General features: G+C 49.3%; 1 protein-coding gene across 3 annotated transcripts; it reads left to right on the forward strand.

Moving 5' to 3' along the window:
- The first annotated feature begins 13,551 nt into the window (after positions 1-13,551).
- CCR7 (C-C motif chemokine receptor 7) lies at positions 13,552-23,746 on the forward strand. 3 transcript variants are annotated; one of them, XM_059996774.1, is made up of 3 exons: positions 13,591-13,600; positions 19,109-19,158; positions 21,987-23,746. In XM_059996774.1, exons 1-3 carry the CDS (start codon positions 13,591-13,593, stop codon positions 23,064-23,066), a joined length of 1,140 nt encoding a protein of 379 aa, XP_059852757.1. In that variant the 3' UTR covers positions 23,067-23,746. The 3 variants fall into 3 exon arrangements, 2 of the variants coding, with proteins under 2 accessions (XP_059852757.1, XP_059852756.1); XR_009516935.1 differs by lacking the exons at positions 19,109-19,158; positions 21,987-23,746 and adding an exon at positions 14,302-14,653 and having other exon boundaries at positions 13,552-13,600; XM_059996773.1 differs by lacking the exon at positions 13,591-13,600 and having other exon boundaries at positions 19,101-19,158.
- The last annotated feature ends 406 nt before the right edge of the window (positions 23,747-24,152 follow it).

The following is a 24,152-nucleotide window of genomic DNA, read 5'->3' on the forward strand; positions in this document are numbered from 1 at the left end:
CTTTGCAATAAACGTTGTCTTTCCCCACCCCTAGGACAGGGGCTGAGGCAGGGAGACTCCAACAAGTGGACACTGATATTTACATATAGAATCTCCTCAGCTCTATTTTTGTCCTTTGCTCCAGGGAATTCCCTGGTGGTCCAGCTGTTAAGACTTTGCCTTCCATGCAGGGGGGTGCAGGTTCGATCCCTGGCAGGGGAGCTAAGATCCCACATGCCTCATAAAACAGAAGCAATATTGTAACAAATTCAGTAAAGATTTTTAAAATGGCCCACATCAAAAAAATCTTAAAAAAAAAAAAAAGTCTTTGCTCCAGAAAGCCAGAAAGGATAGACAGAAACCAGATCTGTAGTTGCCAGGGGCTGGGGTGGAGGAAGGGTTTGACTACAAAGGGGTATGAGAGAATTTAGGAGGGTGATGAAACTGTTATATACTGTACCTTGCTTGTAGTAGTGGTTACACAACTGTATGCATTTGTAAAAATCCCTAGAACCATACACTAAAACAGGTGGATTTTACTGTATGTAAATTATATCTCAAAAAGTTATGTAGGGCTTCCCTGGTGGCACAGTGGTTGAGAGTCTGCCTGCCGATGCAGGGGACATGGGTTCATGCCCCGGTCCAGGAAGATCCCACATGGCCCGTGAGCCATGGCCACTGAGCCTGCGCGTCCGGAGCCTGTGCTCCGCAACGGGAGAGGCCACAGCAGTGAGAGGCCCGCATACCGCCAAAAGAAAAAAAAAAAGTTATGTAATAAAAATTCTTCCAACCACATTCTAAGAAAGGAGCAAGATTTGAAAGAGGAATGTGTTCAGGCATCTAAAATAACTTTCTTTGGTGTGACATTTAGGGTGAATCAGTGTAGAGGACATCTGTCACATTTGTAGCTGCCCATCTTCTTATGTGAATAGCCTTTCCTTCTGGAGGAAATTACCTTGTTATGGTCCTGCCTCCCCAGGTAGAAGTCAAGAACACAAACTCCCTGCCTCCCTTGCAGCTAGGCATGGGCCTGTGACCTGCTCTCCACCAATCAGAAGCATTCATAGAGACTTTGATTCAGTAGTAAATACTGTATGGACCGGGCTGCAGGGGCTTCCATTTCTGCTGATGTGGCAACAGCAGAGGCAACTGACTTTGGTGCTTTCAGTGGTTGAGTTCCCGGTGACCAGCTCAAATTTGTGCAGGTCAGGGATGGGAGGGGGAAGTTCCATTCATTGTTCTCTGCTACTAGCTCTGAGTCTTCTTTGGGAAAGCCCTTGATTTCTCTGAGTCTCTATTTCGCATTTGTAGAATGGGCATCACAGGGCTTACGTCGTAGAATTGTTGTGAAATTAAATAAAGTGATTCAGGGTCTGGCAGGCAGTAGGTGCTGAATAAGTATTAGCTCCTGTCCTCCCTGAAACAGTAGGTAAGATCCTGGAAACTGGTAACTTGCCTTAACAGCCTGGGAGCTTCCCCAGAGCTGGGAACCCAGGAGCTTTATTCAGAAGCCAAAGCTGGGCTTCCCTGGTGGCGCAGTGGTTGGGAGTCTGCCTGCTGATGCAGGGGACACGGGTTCGTGCCCCGGTCCAGGAAGATCCCACATGCCGCGGAGCAGCTGGGCCCGTGAGCCATGGCCGCTGAGCCTGCGCGTCCGGAGCCTGTGCTCCGCAGCGGGAGAGGCCACAACAGTGAGAGGCCCACATACCGCAAGAAAAAAAAAAAAAAAGAAGCCAAAGCTGACACTAACCTCTGAGGAGCTGGAGCAGGTAGCTGTGCAGGTAGTTAGAGATGTATGACCATTCATCTTCCCTCCACTGCCCAGCTCCTCTCTGGCTGTACTAAGGAGTGGCCACTATTTCATGAGCTCTAGGTTGAGCCTTTTGGGGGTTAAATCAACAAAAAATGCTTCAACCCACTGGTTGAGCACCAAGAATAAGCCAGGTGCTATGTTAAGGACCCAAGAAATAAATAAGGTGCCACTTACCTGCAACCTGAAGGGGGGAGAAAATGTATAGATGCCTATGATACAAATTAGACTGAGGGATGCTACAGCAGGGTGAACAGCATGCTGTAGCCTTGAGGCATCAGAAATTCTTCAAGGGACTTCCCTGGTGGTGCAGTGGTTAAGAATCTGCTTGCCGATGCAGGGGACACGGGTTCAAGCCCTGGTCCAGGAAGATCCCACATGCCGCGGAGCAACTAAGCCCACGTGCCACAACTACTGAAGCCCGTGTGCCTAGAGCCCGTGCTCCACAACAAGAGTAGCCCCCACTCGCCACAACTAGAGAAAGCCCACGCCCAGCAATGAAAACCCAATGCAGCCAAAAGGTGGAAGGAAGGAAGGGAGGGAGGGAGGGAGGGAGAGGGAGAGGGAGAGAAAGAGAGAAAAGAAGGAAGGAAGGAAGGAAGAAAGAAAGAAGAAAGAAATTCTTCAGGAGGCTAGGGCTCTTTGAGCAGGGTCTTGAATGATGAGTTAGAGTCTAACAGGGGAAGAAGGATCCAGAGGCATCTTAGCCTGAGAGAAAAGCGTGTGGAAAAGCCCAAGAGAATGAAAGTGCATGGCGCTCTTGAGGGAATTCAAAGTTGGTCCAGAATGGTGGGAACACAAAGTGGGTACAGGTGGAGAGTCGGAGATTGAGGCCAGAGATGGCGACTGGGCCAGTTGAGAAGGGCTTTGAATGCCGTGAAGAGAGCACAAAAGGAGGATGAAGCAGACATGGTCTCCTTCCCAGACGCTCCAGGAGATGATCAACGGACTCCCCAAATGTGGATGACCAGAGAGGACATCCAGGTTCATCTGGTTCAATCCCCAGATGAGGAAGCAGGAGATGAGGGGCTCCTGGAAGCTTGGCTGGCTGAGCTGAGACCAGAACCCCATGCTCTTTTCCACCACAACAGGCAGTCTCGAGCTAAACAAGCATAAAGCCACCTGGGCTTTCTGATACCTACAGTGTACAAACTCAGCTGTGAAACTGCAGGACTGGCCCGATGGTGGGCCCGGTCTTGAGGGGTGGGGAGTGGGCTAGCTGGATTTCTCACTCATCACTTGTCAGGAGATCAGACATCACTTCCCCACCCCTGCTTTCACCACACAGGCTATTTCAGTCCAAGTTTCTGGTCGCCCTCGCCACCTGCCAAGACAAGGATCACCACAGAAGTCAACGCCGTGTTTCACTAAGGGACAAAAGGAACCACGGGGGATTCTTGGCAACTCTCAGCCACACACAGGGGCTCGGGCTTGGAGCTGTTGGGGACAGTAGGACAGTGTGGCCAGCCCCACCCTCTAGGGGGCCAAAACTAGAATGGCACGAGTTTCCACTGAGCAATTCTGGAAGAATAAACTGCCCCCCTGCTTTCCCTTTCACCTGCCCCCACCCTTTCCCTCAGGGAACCTGGCGACGTGAAAAACACAGAACTATAAACCCTGCCTCTCGATGCCCAGCAATGAACCACGTAGCAAAACAGGAAGCATCTTCTTGTCGTTGTGCTCTCTGTGCAAGCGCGTCCTGACAAGTGGCAGGAAACCACCACCGGGCCGTGGCAACAGGTGTCAGGGTGACCTGAGGCTTCCCGCCAGCCTCCTTCCCTTTTCTTCCTGCTGGAGAGTGGCCTCTTTCCTCCCTGCAGCCGGATAATCCCTCACCTCTCACCAGCTGGTCCTTTCCCTCTTGGTGGCCTGAGGCCTGATCATGACCTTCAAAGGCCCTCAACCCTAAAAAGATTATTATCTCTCTCCAAATATAATTCCTGAGACCGGCCGGCCAACCAACACAAAATGTATACATATGCTGAAATTAAAAGAACCTCTCTTTTAGATTTTTCTGATTACAAACTTCTAGGTGAGGGCAAAGCAAAAACTCTCTCAAATTTGGGGGTGCCCCTTGTCTGGCTCTGGGGCTCTAAATCTATCCTAAATCTGCCTGTTAGGTTACCCAGCACTGGTGGAGACTCACACTCCTTGGCTTCGCATGGGGACAGACTGTTTCCAAGTGAAATAAAACAGGGATGAGGGCAGGAGTATAAGAGGTATGATCTCGGACTTTGCCCATTGAATTACAAGCCCAGAGGGACCGGAAACGGTAGGACACTCTGGGTTGGGCCAAGAAATTGGTACTTGGACCAAGGCTCCATCTGCACCATAGGCTACGTCAGTGGACTCTGGGTCTGCTTCTTTCTCTTGGGTCTCTCCAGATTAGACCTCCTGTAGGAGGTCTCTGTTCTTCCTTGCCCTGTTCAAGACTTACCGTGTTCTTTCTTATGATAATAGCGGGGCTGAGGTTATGGCAGGCTAAGTTGTTCTTTATCCTCAAGGTCACCAGGTCATCAGTGGATGGATGGAGTGAATGACTATAAAAGTTTCTTCCAGGTTCTGTCCCCTGTTCCTTCTCAGAAACCTTTGCTCACGGGCAGGACTTCCCCAAAGGCAGTGCGCACATTCTCAGAGAACAGGGCAGTGGGCAGGAAGCCTGGTCTGAAAACATTTTTGCCAGGAGTGGCCCAAGCCCTTTATGTCATGTTTCATGTAAGCCTGTCATGGTGCGAAAAGCCCCTTAGCTTGGAGTCAAAGATCAAGACACTTCTTCTCTTTGAAGTCTCAGTTTCCTCTGTCAGAAAATTGAAACCTACCAAACTGAGAAACCCTGAGAGTTGAATAAGATACAAGAAAGTGCTTGGAAACGTGAAAGCCCCACACAAATGTGGAGACATTGTCTTCCATTAATTGACACATTCTTTGGTCATTAACTGACCATGGTTTATTGGGTCTTCAAAGTCCTAGAACTTGACCCAATACCTGGCAGGGTAGATACTCAGTAAATGGATACTGGATGAATGGATGGACCAGTGAATGGACAGATGGACAAATGGACAGGTAGCGTAGTGGGGAATAGTCACGTATGGGAAAAACATTGCACACCATCTGTCTCACATGTCACAACAGCAGGGAGAGATTCACTCCAAAGACGCAGCCAAAGCAAAACATATCTCGTGTGCCAAACACAAACAGACCACTGCACAAGTAACAAAGGTCAGAAACCTGGCCCACAGGCAGCATCTCCCCTGCGAGGAGGCCAAGTTAAACAGTCCGGCTTTCCCCATTCCTGAACTCTGAAATTGAATGATTCTGAAAAAATGAGCATCCTGTTCAGTGTGCCAGCCAAGACTCCTGGCCTTAGCACTTGCCACCGACCTCTCACCGTCACTCTCCTCCTTCTGTCTGAGCCACCCCTGCTCCTCTCAGATGCCACTTTTTCCATAGCCTTCCTGACTCCCTTCTATGTGCTCCCATGGTGTGTTGGGCTTGCCACTCCCCACCCCACCCCTGTTAGTTAGCTCTTACTATATTGTACTACGATTTCGTCTCCTGGTTTTTTTGCTTGTTTGTTTATTTGTTTTTTGCGGTACACGGGCCTCTCACTGCTGTGGCCTCTCCCATTGCGGAGCACAGGCTCCGGACGCGCAGGCTCAGCGGCCATGGCTCACGGGCCCAGCCGCTCGGCGGCATGCGGGATCTTCCCGGACCAGGGCATGAACCCGCGTCCCCTGCATCGGCAGGCGGACTCCCAACCACTGCGCCACCAGGGAAGCCCTGTTATTTTTTAAATATTATGAAATATTGAATTCATAAAGGTATAAAGAACAATACAATGAGACATTTGTCCACCACAAGCCAAACATTACCAACGCAGTTCAAGCTCCTGAAAATCCCTCTCCACTGGCACCCTCTTCCTTCCCACCTTGAATTTAGTGTATACATTTCCATGCCTGTTGTTATACTTTTAATGCTTACGGGTAATTGCCTCTTTATTTTTCCATCTCCCCCGCTGTTATGGAGTGAATGTTTCCCCGCAGTGGGGTTTGAATCCCCGTTCAAATTCGTGTGTTGAAGCCCTAACCCTCAGTGAGGTTGCATTTGGAGGTGGGGCCTCTAAGGAAGTAAATAAGGTTAAATAAACTCCTAAGAGTGGGGCCATAACCCAATAGGGTTACTATCCATATAAGAAGAGATACCAGGGCTTCCCTGGTGATGCAGTGGTTGGGAGTCCGCCTGCCGATGCAGGGGACACGGGCTCATGCCCCGGTCCGGGAAGATCCCACATGCTGCGGAGCGGCTGGGCCCGTGAGCCATGGCCACTGAGCCTGCACGTCTGGAGCCTGTGCTCCGCAACAGGAGAGGCCACAACAGCGAGAGGCCCGCGTACCGCAAAAAAAAAAAAAAAAACAATGAAGAGATACCAGAAATCTTTGTCTCTCTGTGTCTGCCTCTCTATCTCTGTCTCTCTGTCTCTGTTTCTCTCTCTTTCCCTCCCTGCCTTGTACACTTTGAGAAGAGGCCACGTAAGGGCATAGGGAGAAGGTACCCATCTGCAGGCAAGGCAGAGAGGCTGACCCTGCTGGGCCTTGATCTGCGATTTCTAGGCTCTAGAACTGTGAGAACCACAGCTACCCAGCCTGTGGTATTTGATTGTGGCAGCTCGAGCTGACTGATACACCCACCATGCTCCATGTGAGCTTGGCAAGGTCAGGGACCACGGGTGTTCATCTTTGTATCTGTAGAGTCCAGTACCGTGCCTGGCACGTAAGTGTTCATCAAATACTTGTTGTTTGTATGAATGAATGAATGAAGCAAAGTCGGAAGCAAAACAAGTGTCCTAGGGTCTGTTCTGTGGGAGCAAGTTATTCTCCGCTCTGCCATGATACGGGTTTTATTCAAGCTGCTGCTGAGACCAGGATCTGCAATCAGCTCCTAACAATGTAAATTTAAAAAGAACAAAGGAATCCCCAAGAGAGAGGTGGAAGAAGTGGTGTCATCTTAGGAAAAGGTTGACGTCACATCATCAATCAATCAAATCTTCCTTAAGCATCTGATTATTAGGTGTTCAGTGGAAAAGCCTCCATCTCTGTAAGACAATCAGTCTTTGGAAGACCAAAGACCAAGTGGTCCAAAGATGCCCCAGATATAAGTAAGCACAATGCATTTGCCTCTCTTATGGACGGGTCCTTTGTACAGACACCAGCCCCTGAGCATCAGTAAGGGGCTTCCCTTTAAAACCCCTGCTTTGACTTTTAAGTTTCTTCAGACAATAAAAAAATTTTTTAATAAAAAAACTTTTTAAAAGATTCTCCAGAGGGAAAGAGGCAGCAGTCTCAAGTCCCTTGCTGGGCACGCAACATATGCTCTTAACAAGTGGGATGAGACAAGGGATATCACCTATGGGACCCATTATTGAACTAGACCAAACGAACGATGTTAAAAATATATTTTTAAAACCACAGCACCGTTTGAGGCAACGCAAAGACTAACCAAAAAAGTACACAGCACAATCTTGTTTCCAAGAAGCACAAAGTCTCTTCTAGAATAGAAAACAGTTCTCATGCTGTTGTTATAAATGCCAATTTGAATGTCCCTGAAGTTAAGTGCTATGAGAGTTCAGAGGAGGGAGGGCAGTGAAGGTGGGCCTGCCTGGGCCTCAAAGCGTGGGATACAATTTGGAAAATGATACTGGGTTCCTCCTATACCGTCCCTCTCAGAGAGATGGATTGGCTGTGAATAGTTACTAATTGCTCGCTAACATGCAGAGGGGAAGCTCACAGTGTTGAGAGATACTAGGGAATCCCCACTGTCCTGCTCAGAGACCAGCTAAGAAATGAAACTGAAGGCCTCCAGCCCAAAGTGTGCGATGTCCGCACAGCAAGCGTTGGAGGGATAAAGAAGGACAGTGAGAGGAGGAAAAGGGTCTGGGGTGGGCACTACGGCTTAGCATCAGTGTGAGGAGGGATCAGAGTCAGGATGCTCCCTTTCTCTCCTAAGAGCATGGCGCATCTACCACAAAGCTCTCCAGTCCTGCCCTCTATTCTGTGGACTCTCTTGACCTGGGACCTTCTTTGGGGCCTACACTAGGTAGAAAACCAAGAAAATCCCTGAGGATAGCAAGGATTATCCTGAGAAGGGAGCCTGGAAATTATGTGGTCCAATCCCATTACTTTTCAGGTGGGCATCCAAGAATCAGAGAGAGGAATTGACTTGCCTGAGGTCACATAGTCATTTCTAGCAGAGGCAAGAGTGGGACACATGTCTTCTGCTTCTAAGCTCAATTTTTCTTAGAAGCATCTGGCACATGGAAAAGGGCTTCAGGAGGAAGCTTCTGGAATAGTTCCAAACTGAAGTTGCCCTGCCCTTCCTTACCAATGCCCTACAGAGATGTAACCCCCCAAGAGTCTTTTCCACCTAGTTCAAGAGATTGCCTGTATCCCTAAAAGTCAGCAGGCCCCAAATGCCAACGATGCGAGCAGCCAAAACATTTAGAATGGAAGGAAAGTTCCAGTTCCATGAGGGCTTCCCATGCCTCCATTTGGGGAATTTGGAATAACAGAGAGTGGTTAAGCAGTAGACAGGAGGCCACAAGAAAGTTCTACACTTCAGAGTCTCAGATGCTAAAGCTTAGCTATTTCCTAGGCAATCCAATATCCTCACTTCATATTTGGGAAAACTGCAACCCAGAGTGGGGAAGCAACTTACGCAAGATCATACAGGGAGGTGGTTAAGAGCGAGGCTTACTGCACTACATCCCAACTGAATGTTCTTCAAATCTCTGGGGTGAAGGAAAACTATTCTATCTACTTGTCCATCTGTCTTCCAGCCCTATTCAATCATGGATTTCCTTTCCTTGTGTAAGGTAAGGCATCACATCATGCTTGGTCTTGGTCATAACTGGAGGCAACAGGTATATAATCTAGCCTTAACTTCTTCTGTACAGTAGTCCCCCCTTATCTGTGGGAGATATAATCCAAGACCCCCAGTGGATGCCTGACACCACGGATATTACCAAACTCTATATATCATACATACTATTTTTTCCTATACACACATACCTATGATAGAGTTTAATTCATAAATTATAAAGCATATAATTCATAAATTATAAGCATGGTAAGAGATCAATAACAATAACTAATAATAAAATAGAACAATTATAGCAATATACTGTAATAAAAGTTATGTGAAAGTGGCCTCTCTCTCTCTTTCTCTCTCTCAAGATATCTTATTGCAGTGTACTTACCCTCCTTCTTATGATGTGAGATGATAAAACGCCTACATGATGAGATGAAGTGGAATGACACGGGCATTGTAACATAGCGTTAGACTGCTACTGATGTATCATCGGAATGAGTATCATCTACTTCAGGTGATCCTGGATCATCAAGCCATAGTAATGTCAATGGTTGGGAATCCCAGGTGGGACGGAGCAGGATGGTGCAAGATTTCATCACACTACTCAAAATTGTACGCAATTTAAAACTTATGAATTGTTTATTTCTGGAATTTTCCATTTAATATCTTCAGACCATGCTTGACCATGAATAAATGTAACCACAGAAAGCAAAACCATGGATAAGGGGGACTACTGTACCTTAAACTCCTTGGGAACAGGAATCACCTTCTATCCTTCAGGGTGGAAGCAAAAAAGACCCACTCTAGATATTTCAGACAAAAGGAATTTAACATAGGGAGCCAGTTATACAAGTGATAGAAGGGCTGAAAAGTCAAACAAGGGTTGGTGAGGCCACCAGAGATTAACAACAGCAAGAGGTTGCCACCATCCCTAGAGCTGGAGAGACACAGGGAAAAGGTAGTGCTACCAGAGCCCAGAAACTAGGGCAGGAGTTGGAGCCAAGGTGGGGGTTACTCATCAGATGCTGGTGCCACAGAGGCAGGGGCAGGCTGATGGACTCTGGGGTCGAAAACATGTAGCCATGGCTGGAGATGCCACTGGAAGCAAAGAGAGGAAAGAAATACCCTAGTGACGAAAAATATATGCAAACAGTCCCCACCCCAAAAATATTGGACAGGCTATGCTAAAGAAAAAATAGACTTTAAGACAAAAATTGTTTATAGAGACAAAGGATATGTTATAATGATGAAAGGGTCGATCTATCCAGAAGTCATAACAAATAAACATATATGCATCTAAACAACAGAGACCAAAAACACATGAAGCAAACACTGACAGAAATGAAGAGAGAAATACCCAATTCGACAATCATAGTCAGAGACTTAATACCCTATTTTCAAATAATGGATACAACAACTAGGCAGTAGATCAATAAGAAAATAGAAGAATATTATGAACCAACTGGACCTATCAGCTATCTATAGAATATTCATCCAACAACAGCAGAATACACATTCTTCTTAGGTGCACATGGAACATTTTCCAGGATAGACCATATGTTAGGATATAAAACAAATCTCAATAAATTTTTTAAAATTGAGATCACACAAAATATATTCTCTAACCACAATCAAAAACAGAAGGAGGGCTTCCCTGGTGGCGCAGTGGTTGAGAGTCTGCCTGCCGATGCAGGGGACACGGGTTCGTGCCCCGGTCAGGGAAGATCCCACATGCCGCGGAGCAGCTAGGCTAGGCCTGTGAGCCATGGCCACTGAGCCTGCGCGTCTGGAGCCTGTGCTCCGCAGCGGGAGAGGCCACAACAGTGAGAGGCCCGCGTAACGCAAAAAAAGAATAAGAAAAACAAAAAACAGAAGGAAATTTGAGGACAAATATGTGGAAATTAAACAAAACACTCCTAAATAACCAATGGGTCAAAGAATAATTTACAAGGAAAGTTGGAAAATACTTTGAGATGAATGAAAATGAAAACACAGCATATAAAAACCTATGGGATGAAGCTGAGGCAGTGCTTAGAGAGAAATTTACAGCTATAAATGCCTATACTAGAAAAAAGGAGAAAGGTCTCAAGTAAAGAATCTAACCTTTTACCTTAAGAAATCAGGACAAAAGGAGAAAACTAAACCTAAATCAAGCAGAAGGAAGGAGATAACAAAGAGTAGAATGGAAACAAGTGAAATAGAGAATAGGAAAAAAATAGAGAAAATCAATAAAACCAGAAGTTGGTACATTAAAAAGATCTGCAAAATTGACAAACCTTCAACTAGAGTTACCCTGATACCAAAACCACAAAAATCACAAGAAAATAAAACTATAGACCAATATCTGCACTAAATATAGATTCAAAAATCCTCGCCAAATCCAGCAACATATAAAAAAAGATTATACACCATGACCAAGTGACTTATCCCAAGAATTTAAGGTTGGTTCAACATACAAAAATCAATCTCAGTTATACACCATATTTAATAGAATAAGGAAAAAAAATGATCTTTTCAATGGACATAGAAAAGGCATTTAACAAAATCCAACAAATTAGGAATAGAAGGGAATATGCATGATACTCAAAATGAATCAAAGATAAATGTCAGAGATAAAACACTTAGAAGAAAGCATAAGAATAAATCTTCATGAACAGGAATTAGGCAATGGTTAAATATGACACAAAAAAGCACAAGTGACAAAAGAAAAATAATTTGACCTCAAAATTTTAAGGTCTTGTGCTTCAAAGGTCACCATCAATAAAGTGAAGGCAATCCACAGAATTGGAGAAAATATTTACAGATCATATATCTGATAAAGGACTTGTATCCAGAATATATAAAAAATCTCTTACAACTCAACAAAAAAAAAAATACAATTTAAAAATGGGCAAAGGATTTAAATAGACATTTCTCCAAAGAAAATTTATAAATGGTCAATAAGCACATGAAAAGGTACTCATTATCATTAGTCATTAGGATAATGCAAATTAAAACCACTTAACACCCACTAGGATGGCCAGAATCAAAAGAAAAAAAAATAGACAATAACAAATTTTGTTGAGGATGTGGAAACTTCATACATTGCTGATGGGAATGTAAAATGGTGACACCATTTTAGGAAAAGTTTGACAGTTCCTCAGAATGTTAAACATGTAGTTACCATATGACCTGGCAATTTTCTCCTAGGCATGTATTCTAGAGAAAAAGAAACATATGTCCACACAAAAACTTGTATATGAATGTTCCTAGCAGCATTATTCATCATAACCAAAAAGTGGGAACAACCCAAATATCTAACTGATGATGGATAAACAAATGGAGTTTTGTTGGAATGTATGGATATCATACAATGGAACATTATTGGACCATAAAAAGGAATGAAATATTAATATATACTACAACATGGAAGAACCTTGAAAACATTATGCTAAGTGAAAGAGGCCAGACACAAAGGCCACATATAGTATAATTCTATTTATGTGAAGTGTCCAGAATAGGTAAATCTATAAAGACAGAAAGTAGATTCGTTGTTACCAGGGGCTGGGGGTGGGGTTGGAGGGGATATGGGGAGTCTTCACTAATGAAGAGGAGGGGGTTACAGGGGGGAGTGATTTAAAATGTTCTAGGGGCTTCCCTGGTGGTCCAGGGGGTAAGACTCCACACTCCCAATTCAGGGGGCCTGGGTTCGATCCCAGGTTGGGGAACTAGATCCCGCATGCCACAACTAAGAGTCCGCATGCTGCAACTAGAAGTCCACATGCCGCAACTAAAAAACATCCCGTATGCCACAAAAAAGATCCCACATGCCGCAACTAAGACCCAGCGCAGCCTAAATAAATAAATAAACATTTTTTAAAAACTAAAAAAGTAAATAAATAAAATAAAATGTTCTAAAATTGATTTTGGTGACAGCTGCACCACTCTGTGAATATAAAACACCACCCCAAAAAAACTGACTGGTACACCTTAAAAGGTTGAGTTTATTTGTGAATTATAACTCAATAAAGTTGTCATTAAAAAAGGAAAGGAAAAACAAACTTATGGTTACCAAAGGGGAAAAGTGGAGGCAGGGGGAGGGATAAATTAGGAGTTTGGGATTAACATATACATACTACTACATACAAAATAGACAATCAACAAGGACCTACTGTATAGCACAGGGAACTCAACTCAATCTTCTGTAATAACCTATCTGGGAAAAGAATCTGAAAAAGAATGGACGTATGTATATGTATAACTGAATCATCTGCTGTACACCTGAAACTAACACAACATTGTAAATCAACTATACTCCAATATAAAATAAAAACTAAATTTAAAAAAAAAGAAAACAAAATTAAAAAAAAAAAAAGAAAGAGAAGAGGTGAGGGAAGAGAAAAGAAGGAAGGAGAAAAGAAACATCCTGGCACATCCCTCCCCTTCTACCTTCCATCATCTGTCAGTGCCGCCCATTGACCAAACCTACCCAAAACCCAGAGGGCAAAGTAGTTTGGGAAATGTAGTCCCTTGCGACACTGAGCAGGGCAAAGGAAGGATGGGGGTACATCTCTCACTTTTCTCTTGACTCCCTGGCACATGGCACTAGGCTATAAACATTTGTCGAATCGCTGAATGGCCCCTGTTCCCCTGCCTTAGGCTGGGCCCCTAGTCTGCACAGGGGGCTTTTTGAATGTAAATGCCCCGATGATTCATGATCCTATGACCAGTGAGTGGGCCGCCACTCTGTCACCTTCTCATACCCCTCATACCCCTTTGGTCCCACGAGGCACCTGAGTCCAGACCCTTAGTGGAGCTGGATTGGACGGAGGAGCAGAGGTGGGAGGGGCAGGGAAGAGGGTGGTTCCTCTCACAGCTTAAAAGGGGCTTGTACGACTTGCTCCCCAGACAGAGGCCGGGCACAACCTTCCTGTGTGGTTTCAGCTGCCGAGAGTGTCATGGACCTGGGTGAGTGAGCCTCCCCCGTGTGAGAGAAAGCAGTACCAGCGTCACCTGGACACCCAGGCTGACTCTGTGGGATGGGGATGGAGGATGGGGGTGGAAGGCCTAGGGGAGCCTCCCAGAGAAATGAGGTGGCATTGCTGGGAATCAGCGGCTGCTCCCGGAGAGTGCCACCCTGTTCTCCCAGGCACGGAGACCTGGGGAAGGGGCTAACCATTGGTTCCAGGAAAGATAAGGGGGGTCACATCTTTCAAGAACAGTAGGGACTGCAGAAGGCGGCAGGGCTGGGGTTGGTGGAAATCTGGACAGCACCTGTTCTGTCTCAGCCTGGGGTGATGGGGGAGGCTCTCAGGGACCTGTTTCATCAGGGAAATTTCTCCCTGGAGGGCTCAGGACCCTCCACTCGCCCTCCGATTCCCACCTTTCTCCCAGGCTAAATAGGGATGAGAATGTCTGCTCTTTTAAGGTTATAACAAGGAGCAGATTAAAGGCGAGAGCATTGTGTAAATGACACTACACACAACGCAATGCAAGCTGTGCTTATTGTCTCTCTGCTGCACATCCCACGGGCAAGCTGTTGCCTCTTGCTGGTTAAATGTTGGGTGGACAACACTAAATGAGACCACAGGGAGCCTTCAGCTGGGAGAAGTCACAGCCAGGGCCTCCAGCACAGCCCCCAGCCTCACTTAATCACTTTTTCTACCCAGGAAGATGATTCATCCCTTTCAAAAGTCTAATCTCGGTCTTAACCAGAGCGAGTCCAAGGGAAGCCCCGAGGAGCTTCTGGGAGTGTTTATCCAGCTCCAGAGACCCCATTTATAAATCTGAGCTGAGGAGTCAGACCCGCCTGAGGCTACGAAGGCAGGGTTCCTGAACTGCTCGTTCTCACCAGCAGACAAAGCACCACGGCAGCCTCAAAGCCGCAAGGGGTTGGCTTTAAAAAGTGAAGGTTCCCGTTCACCCTCTGCTGTCCTCACCACCCGACCCACCACGCCACAGCCTCTTGCCTTCATGTCTCCTTTTTCCACCCACCCAGAACCCTGGGTGGACCCAGCAAACAGATCCTAAAGGGCTAAAGTGGCCATCCCACACACCGACTGAGAACCCCTGGAAGCCAGGGTCTGATTCTTGCACCTCTGATTTCCAGGTGCTTTGGGGGTATGAGCAGAAAATGTTTGTGGAATGAATGAGTGAATGAATGAATGGCATCAAGAACTCTGATTTCAGTTTTTAAAAATCTCTTCCGGGCTTCCCTGGTGGCGCAGTGGTTGAGAGTCCACCTGCCGATGCAGGGGACACGGGTTCGTGCCCTGGTCCGGGAAGATCCCACATGCCGCGGAGCGGCTGGGCCCGTGAGCCATGGCCGCTGAGCCTGTGTGTCCGGAGCCTGTGCTCCGCAATGGGAGAGGCCACAACAGTGAGAGGCCCGCGTACCGCAAAAAAAAAAAAAAAATTCTCTTCCAACTTCCCCTCCTCCCTGCAGCCTGCGTCTAATCCCACTCCCCAGACAACCAGCCCCACTAACCACCGTCCCAGAATGCAGCCGTCATCCCCTGGAGACCCCAATCCTGCCTCTTGGTTTGACCTCTGTGAAGGAAACCAAGCAGGTCCCCGTGGTGCGCTGGTAAAGGCTAGAGAACCGGCTCCCCGGAACAGACTCTGACATGTAGTGCTTGCCAATTTCCATAGTGTAAATTCTTCCACCATAGCTGACTTCAAGCCGTCAGCCGATTTCAAGCCATGAAATGACTGAGCACAGAGTCGGAGAGAGGTGTACACCACTGGCTCGATGAGCCCTCAAGAGCAGCCCCAGCACAGCACGGGGCAGGGGGGTCTCCTCCCAGGACTAGGTTTGGGGGTGCTAGACTTACAGGTGTTAATGCAGGGAGGGAGGTCCCTTTAATGCAGGAAACCTGATGCAGGAAAAGGGATGTTCTTACTGCTTCACTCAATTCAAGAAAGCCCCAACGGCTGGCCAAGCCCTAAATACTGGTAGGAGGGGACACCACTGAGACATTTTGCTCGGCTCAGACTCCAGGCCGTTGGTAGGACGGGTGGGCCACAAAGGATCTGTTTCTCTCTCTTTGTCAGCCCAGCAGGGAGCCCAAGGTGGGTGAGGGGCAAAGTTTCTGTTACACAAAATGAAAACCCCGAACCCGGGCTGAGTTGGCCTTTTTCATGATTTGAATGAGCAGCCCCAAGACACCTTCCCCATCTTCAAAAAATGGGGCCTAAGACTTCGGTTAGAATTTTCCAAAGCAGAGAAGAGAAAAATGAGCTGTTAAGATACTCATCTCTCACAGCTCAGCCAGAGATGGTGGCAGATGGGGATGCTAAAGAGATTCAGGGCCAATCCCTCCTGGCCTCTGGGGAGCCTGGCTGGGGAGGAGGGGAACCCTGCAGCCTGGGGGAGCTGTTGGGAAATCTCTCCTCTTTGCTTGGTACTTTCAGTCAACTGTCATTGATGGAGGAATTCAGGCAGGACCAGTCTGGTGGGGGAGAGACACATATGTCAATAAGCCACCGCAAGAGAGGGAGAGAGAGTGCTGATGGGCTAAGAGCAGGGCGATTGTGAAATCTAAAGAAATGAACAATGAATGTGAGTCAGGGGAGCATTTAAGTTGGGTTTTGAAGGACGTGTAGGAGTTATCAAACCAGAAAACAAGGAGCAAGGGGCCCAGGATGTGGCAGGGATAGCAAACTCAATGGCTCAATTGTAAATGAGGGAATGGGAGTAGATGTAGTAAGTGGAGGGCAGTGAAGTGATTCAGAGGGTACAAGCCCCACCTAAAGGTATCCAAATCCAATTTTTTGTGAACTCCATGTAGCCAAACAGAATATCCTGGAGGCTCAGCCTGCAGGCTCCCAGCTGGTCAGCTCTGACAAAAGCTAATAGAGACAAGAAAGAAGCAAGTTGAGGAGGGTGTAAAGGACCTGGCCGTGCCAAGGAGGAAGGGAGAAAGGGAGGCAGGAGGGACAGGCAAGGGCCAATCGTTAAGATTCCGTGTGGCACTGCTAAAAATTTGGGCTTTTTGATGAAAGCAATGGGGAGCCAATGAAGATTTTTCTTTTTCAATTATGTGAGTTAAATAATGTGATCTGTGTTTCAGAGGAGCTCCGTGGCAGCAAAGCCTTATGTTGGGGTAGAAGCAGGGGCAGATCTGAGATGTTAGGAAATGGAAGCAGCAGAACTGGGTGACCAATCCTCACTCTCCTCCAATGGGATGGAGGAGAGTGATGATTCCCGTTATGCTCCACAGAGGTCCGTCTACACAGCAGCCTCAACAGAAATGAAGTAATGAGAGCTCATTAAAAAAATCTCAGATCCATCTCTCAGCAGCTGTGTGACCCCAGACAGGAGACCTAACCTCTCTGAGCCTCTATTTTCTGGAATATGGAATGAGCCTCACAAGGGGTAACTCACAGGATGTTAGGAGGGAGAGGAACATAAAGCCCGAGAGGCAGCATTGAAGAGCATTTAGGAGTGTGGCTTCTGAAATTAGATGGATTCAAAGCCCAGCTCCACTACCAGATGGTTGTGTGACTCTGGGAAAGTTACTCATCTCTAGTTTCTCTCACTGGGAGCTAAGGTTGGAGTTCTAGGGAATTTCCTTTTCGTTGTGATCATTACTAGAAACTCAAGAACTCAGAAAATACCCAACACATAAGTCAACCACTCCTCAGCCCTTGAGATTCCCAACTTCTCTGGTCCCACCCAAGCTGTTGCCCAAAGTGAGTTACTTTACGACTTTGTAACAGACAGAAGTAAATTGAGTCAAGGCTGTTGACCAGGCGGCCTCTGCCACACACCTGAGTTCCCCTAAGTTCCTGTTTGGTCACCTTTCTTGAAAACGACCTATTCTGGTCCTAGAAGATCCCTGCTCGAGGACCCTCTCCAACACACCCGGAAGGAGACCTCACATACACACACCCTCCAGCCCTCCCTCCCTTACCCCTCCCCCAGCCAGTGGCAAAAGGACTGAGACGGGGCCAGGAAAGGGGGTTGATGGAGTGAACTAGAAACACAACTCATGCTCCTCGTATTTCACCGTGTGACATCAAAACCTTGAGGTTTCTCAGTTCTCACTGACAGTCAGAGCAGGCTTTCTCTAGAGTAACCGAAAGACGTGTATGTGTTTAAAGAAACCTCGAGCGCTTCACATCAAGATGAGTCAATGGAGGATGGGCAGCTCATTGGACCATGAAGAGAGTGTGCTTAAGGGTAGAGATGTGGACTCAAACTCAAGCTCAGGGGCTCACGGGTCAATTTGGCAAGGAAGGGGAATGAGAGAGGGGAGCCATGATGTTGTACAGAGATCCATTCCCACCCAGGACTGCAAATACTTAGGTGCAAGCTGGGGACAACGGGACAGTGGATGCCTGTCCCCAGAAACAGAAGACACAACTAGAAAGGCAGGTCCAAGTAAACAGTGGAAAGCTTGACTGCCACGCTCAGCATCAGGGCGTCATCCTTAGGGCTGGGTAGAGAGGTCCTAATTTAGGAAGAGGGCAGAGTGGGGGTCGGCATCAGAGCTATGCTTTAGGAAGACGCAGCTAGCAGTAGCGTTCAGTATAACTTGGGAGAAATGCCTGTTTATTTCTGTGGCTCGATGCCCTTCTTCCTTCCCCTAAGACTCCCCCAAGCCCAGAATCCCTGCCCTAGGCACGCTCCCTGGAGCACAATGCCAATTTGGGTGTCATGCCACAAAATTTCCAGCAGGTGGCGCTGTGGCCAAGCACACAGACTCGCTGGGCCTGTGATGTTGCCTCTAGGAGGAAGCAGAATCCCTTGTTCGCTGGAGGGAGGCCCCCAGCCTCCAGAAGGTGCTAGAAGCAGGATCCCAAGGATCTGCTAGAAGCAGGATCCCAAGATCAGGAGGATCTACTGACCCTCCTGAGACTGGAGGTGCGGTGGACCAACAAGTCCTGCCTTGTAGTCATTCCCGGCATCACAGTTACTGACTCTTCTTTCCTGTGGTCCGGTCCAGTTAGGGGAAGGGAGGCTACAAAGGTGAAGAGGGCACAGCTCCCAGACTGTTAAGTGAGATACGACTTCTATATAAATCAGCCTATGAACTGTCCCCCCTCGCTCAGCCTTTGGAGAAAATAAGTTCCAGTTCCAGCCCTCAGCTCAACCACAAAGCAGGACTGAGCCGCCAGGGCCCACATCAGGCCTCGTGAGAACCTGGGGCCTCAGCCTGCCGTTCAGCCTTGAGGGGTGGTCTGGGCCAAGATGGACTTTCCAATTCCAGAAGAGGCCCTGAAGGGCCAAGGAGAGGGGAGGGGCTGCCCTGCATTCCGATCCCGCTCCTTTCTGGGACCCCTCATGGAGGGGAGGAGGGGAGGGCAGTGAGGCTGGGCAGCTGGCCAGGTGCTCCAAGGCACAATCTGGTTCTCATGTTCTCAAACATGGTGTCTGGAGAATGTGATGAAAGTCCCCTGGCTTTGTGGCTTTTTGCCATAACGAAGGGCCATCCCTGCCAAGCAATAACTTTCTCACCTTGTCTCCTGCAGGGAAGCCAATGAAGAGCGTGCTGGTGGTGGCCCTGCTCGTCATCTTCCAGGTAGGTGTCCCACCAAGAAAAGCTCCGTTCCCTTTCCCATACGCCCCTCCCCAAGCCTGGTCCTTCCGAAGCCCAAGCCCTGGGTTCTGGTGGAGACGCTGGGCATTTGCCAGAAAGAAATAGACCCAGACACAAATCTGTCATTCGTTAAGCTGATAGCCACCCCTCCTCTCCATCTGCTGAGTGACCCTAGAAAGCCACGGATGTTCTCCGACATTCCTTTACTCCATTTCCATTAAAACACGGGAGAAAGCAAGTTACCCCACCTTCCCCACCCCGCTTCCAATATCCCCATCTGGGAGGCAGAAAGGTGGACTCCTGAGTGCTTGGAGAGAGTTCTTTGCTTTGCAAAAAGGTTCCTGGGTTTTGCACGTATGTGTCCACACCCACACATGTAAATCTTCATATATGGACTGAGAAAAGAACCCGTGGCCTGGTGGCTGGTAGCTATCCTATCGCCCCAAACCTGTCTCCCTCCTCCACCCTCCAGCCAAAGGCTCCCCTCGAAGCCCCAGTTCCCTTCTGTGAAATAGAGACTGGCCTGAGCCTCACTATGGGGGAGGATGGAAGCACATCCTTTAGAGGGGCCCAGAGCGCTGTAGGAGCAAAGATCCCCAGTTTACAAGTTTCGGCGTCTCAACCCCAGCTGTGGAGACAGAAAATCTGCCCCAATCGAGTACCAGAGTTAGAAGAAACTAACTCGTGAAGTCGACTCTCCCCCGTTTGCTGGGGTTGGGAGCTCTCTTGGAGGGGGAAGGGGGGCTGAGGTAGGAGTTGGAGAGGCAGCACTTCAGAATTTGGCTCTTACCCAGGTCTGGAGGCCAAAGGGGCAGCTTTCCAGGAGCTCTGGCCAGAGGCAGGCCCCAAGTTGGGCACTGTTCCCGAAACCCCATCCCAGAGGCCCCCTGGAGCTTGGGCTGTAGCCCACAGCTTGGCGCCCTTCCCCAGCACCACTCCCTCCCCTCTCTCTCCCCTGTTTCCAGGACTCCAGAGGGGCTGGAAGGTTAGGGAGGGGATAAGGGACAGCTGGGCTCATCCTTCTCTTTACTTGAGGGGATGGGTTCGGCTCAGATGGGGCAGGATGTGGTGGGGCTTGGGGCTGCAGAGCCACGTCAAGCCTGGTGGCCCCTGGTACACGGGGCGGATACTAAGCAGGGAAAGAGAAGGCAGAACGGGGTGGTGGGAAACACAGGTCACAGAGGCTGGGTATACTGCCCTCCAAGGCCCAGAGCCTCCTTATGTCCAGGAACCCTGGACCTGAGGCCTTGGACATTATCCTGGGCGGCCAAGGGCAGCCAGCCTCTTCCAGGCCTCCCAGGCTGCAGTCATGCCCGGAAAAGAGAAAAGTGGTTGCCACTGACTTTTCTTCTCGAGATAGCAATGCCCAAAAAAGCTCCTGGGCGTGATTTGGTCCTTGCCCTGTTGCCAAGCAGAATAGTGATGAATCCAGAATTTGGAAGTGAGAAAGAGACAGGATACAGGGAAGTCAGGAGACTGGGTTCCCCTGCTGGCTGAGCAACCTTGAACAAGCCACATCGCTTCTCCAAGAGCCCCCCTTTCCTCATCTCTACACTCCCTCCAGTTCCCCAATTGCACGAAAATCCATCATGTCGAGCTGCCCAGGGCCCCATTCCCAGAGGAGGGACCAGGAGCTTCCTGAGGCAGTCTTCCAGCCCAGCTCCCAGCCCCGCACAGCTTAGCCAGCCCGAGTGCCCTCCTTCATTGATAAAATCACAGCAGACTGCCTGAACCTTCACGCTGCCCCGCAGATAGGCTAAAAAAAGCCCTGAGCAGCTGAGCCCTGCTGACTGGGATCTGCCAGAAGATACAGCAGGAAGAAAGAGGAGAGAGGTGCGGGGAGAGGGTTCGAGGATGGAGGGAGGGTGGAGACGGGGCCGTGCTTCCTTCCTGGGCCCGAGAGGACTCAGTCACAGCTGAGGCTGTGGCCCCGCCCTCCACTTGGCCCTGCATCACCTGAGCTTCTGCCTCATGCTGGGTGCTGTGCCCCGGGCCGCAGGGATCCATCCGTCTTCAAGTCACTGACCACCCCTGATCACGGCAGCTTGCCCCAAACCAGGGCTTTCTGGCCTCTTAATAGAGCTTTGCCTTCCTCTCTTCTCACTCCGGGCCCTCCTCAACCTTAGCCCAAGTGGATTTTCCCTCAAAAACTGGGGTATTCGTGTAGGCCCCCTCCCCTGGAAAGTTCTTTCTACCAGGTTCCAAAGGAGGCTCAAAAAGAAAGACACACGATCCCACTTTCCTGGCGTTTCCAATGGGCAAAATAAAACCTCCATGGAGACGAAATGATGCCAGAATCGAGTCAGGACCCTCACAACCACCATGTGGAGGAGATAGTATTCGTCTCCATTTCACAGATGAGAAAACTGAGTCTTAGGGAGAATGAAGTGTATTTAACAAGCCCAAGGCTCGTTTGGCCCCAAAGCCCAGACTATTTCTAGTCCACCGTTAACACCCGTTAAGGTCAAGTCTCTCCGAAGTGTTGGCAAAATCAGACGCTTGCTCCTTAGTAGAAAGGCAGAATCCCAGGCTCCACTCCGGCCCACTAAATCATCTGAACAAGATCCCCGAGTTCATGTGCATGTTAACATATGAGAAGCACTGATTTCAAATGAAAGAAACACCTGGAAAGTTTAGAAAAACAGATTCCTGGGCCCCAGCCCCTGAGATTCTGGTTCAGTGGGTCTCACATGGGGTCCGAGAATTTGCAGGTGATGCTAACTGCACCTTGAAACCACTGCTCTGGCCAATCCCACAGCAGTGAGATTGAGACCCACTCAGCTAAGCTGGAGCGTGTTCCTTCCCCACAGGTGTGCCTGTGCCAGGATGAGGTCACGGACGATTACGTCGGAGACAACACCACAGTGGACTACACGCTGTACGAGTCCGTGTGCTTCAAGAAGGACGTGCGAAACTTTAAAGCCTGGTTCCTCCCGGTCATGTACTCCATCATTTGCTTCATGGGCCTGCTGGGCAACGGGCTGGTCATGCTGACCTACATCTATTTCAAGAGGCTCAAGACCATGACCGATACCTACCTGCTCAACCTGGCTGTGGCGGACATCCTCTTCCTCCTGACCCTTCCCTTCTGGGCGTACAGCGCGGCCAAGTCCTGGGTCTTCGGGGTCCACGTTTGCAAGCTCATCTTTGGCATCTACAAGATTAGCTTCTTCAGCGGCATGCTCCTGCTTCTCTGCATCAGCATCGACCGCTACGTCGCCATCGTCCAGGCCGTCTCGGCCCACCGCCACCGTGCCCGCGTCCTTCTCATCAGCAAGCTCTCCTGCGTGGGCATCTGGCTGTTGGCCGTGGTGCTCTCCAGCCCAGAGCTGCTGTACAGCGGCATTCAGAGGAGCAGCACGGAGCAAGCGCTGCGGTGCTCCCTCATCACCGAGCGCGTGGAGGCCCTGATCACCATCCGGGTGGCCCAGATGGTGGTAGGCTTTCTGATCCCCCTGGTGGCCATGAGCTTCTGCTACCTCCTCATCATCCGCACCCTGCTCCAGGCGCGCAACTTCGAGCGCAACAAGGCCATCAAGGTGATCATTGCCGTGGTCGTGGTCTTCGTAGCCTTCCAGCTGCCCTACAACGGGGTGGTCCTGGCCCAGACGGTGGCCAACTTCAACATCACTGGCGGCACCAGCTGCGAGCTCAGCAAGCAGCTCAACATCGCCTACGACGTCACCTACAGCCTGGCCTGCATCCGCTGCTGCGTCAACCCTTTCTTGTACGCCTTCATCGGCGTCAAGTTCCGCAGCGACCTCTTCAAGCTCTTCAAGGACCTAGGCTGCCTCAGCCAGGAGCGGCTCCGGCAGTGGTCCGCCTGCCGGCACGCCCGGCGGTCCTCCATGAGCGTGGAGGCTGAGACCACCACCACCTTCTCCCCGTAGGAGGCTCCTCTGCCGGGACTAGAGGGACCTCTCCCGGGGCCCCTCGGACTGGGGGCAGATGACCTAACAGCTGCTGAGGGAAAGGCCATTCTGGTCATCGAGTTTTATCTCGTGGTGAAAAGCCAAGCCACAGAAGACAGATGGAACCCCACCCTAGCTAGCTACCTCAGCGAAGGCTGCAAAGAGACGTGGTTGATAAGCTATCCCAGAGCCTGCAACACTCCAAAACCAAGGCCGTCGTCCCCCAAACCCCAGACGAGAGGTGACAGTCAAGAAGCGGTTCACATCTCCTGGAGTGAAAGAGCAGAGGCATCGGCGAGATCTAGGGTGGTGGAAGGGGCCTGGCCATTGTTCCCATCAATCTTCTAGAAAGAAGTCCTCCCTGAGACTCAGGGTGAGGGCTTCCATAAAGCAAGGCTTTGTCCCCAAGACCAGAGACAGTGAGGCAACTTCTCACCTGTGCAGGGGAAGGGGGATGCCAGTGGGTCAAACTAACGCTCTGAATCCCTCCCTCCATCTCTCTTTTCTCCTGTCATCTGAACCAGCCAGAAACGGCAGCCTCCATGGCCCCTCACCAGCCACCTTTCCTCAGGCTCTCCACGCTGAAGGGGTGTGGTGTTTCCCACAGGCCAGGCCTGGCCACAGCCGTTTTCCCAGCCAGGGCGCTGGGGCAGGGATGACGCGTGGCTGGCCCTTCTCAGGTCTCAGCTCTGCTAGGAAGCGGGCAGAAGGCATGGAGAAAGTTTAGGGGCCAGGGGTGGGGACGACGCTGGCTGCCGCCAGCCAATGAGCTCCTTCTTTGCTCTTTGCCACGGGGACAGAAATCTCTTATCCTGTTCTGCTTTCAATTCATGAAGAGAGCACATTTTACTCATACACAAATAAAAGTTTTCCCTTGAGGAAACAATAGCTTGAAAAGAAAGGGAAAAAAAATTCTTGCTAAATGGCAAACGAGTGTGTTCTTGTTTTGCAAACCCCACGCCCCACCTGACCACCCCCATCCCTTTCCTCCCCCAGGCTTCATTGTTCAGAGATGCTCAGAGCCACGAGGTCTGCTGAGCTATGCTCTGAGCCCTTCCAATGACA

The sequence above is a fragment of the Delphinus delphis genome, chromosome 19 (assembly GCF_949987515.2).
Source record: "Delphinus delphis chromosome 19, mDelDel1.2, whole genome shotgun sequence".
Lineage (NCBI taxonomy): Eukaryota > Metazoa > Chordata > Mammalia > Artiodactyla > Delphinidae > Delphinus > Delphinus delphis.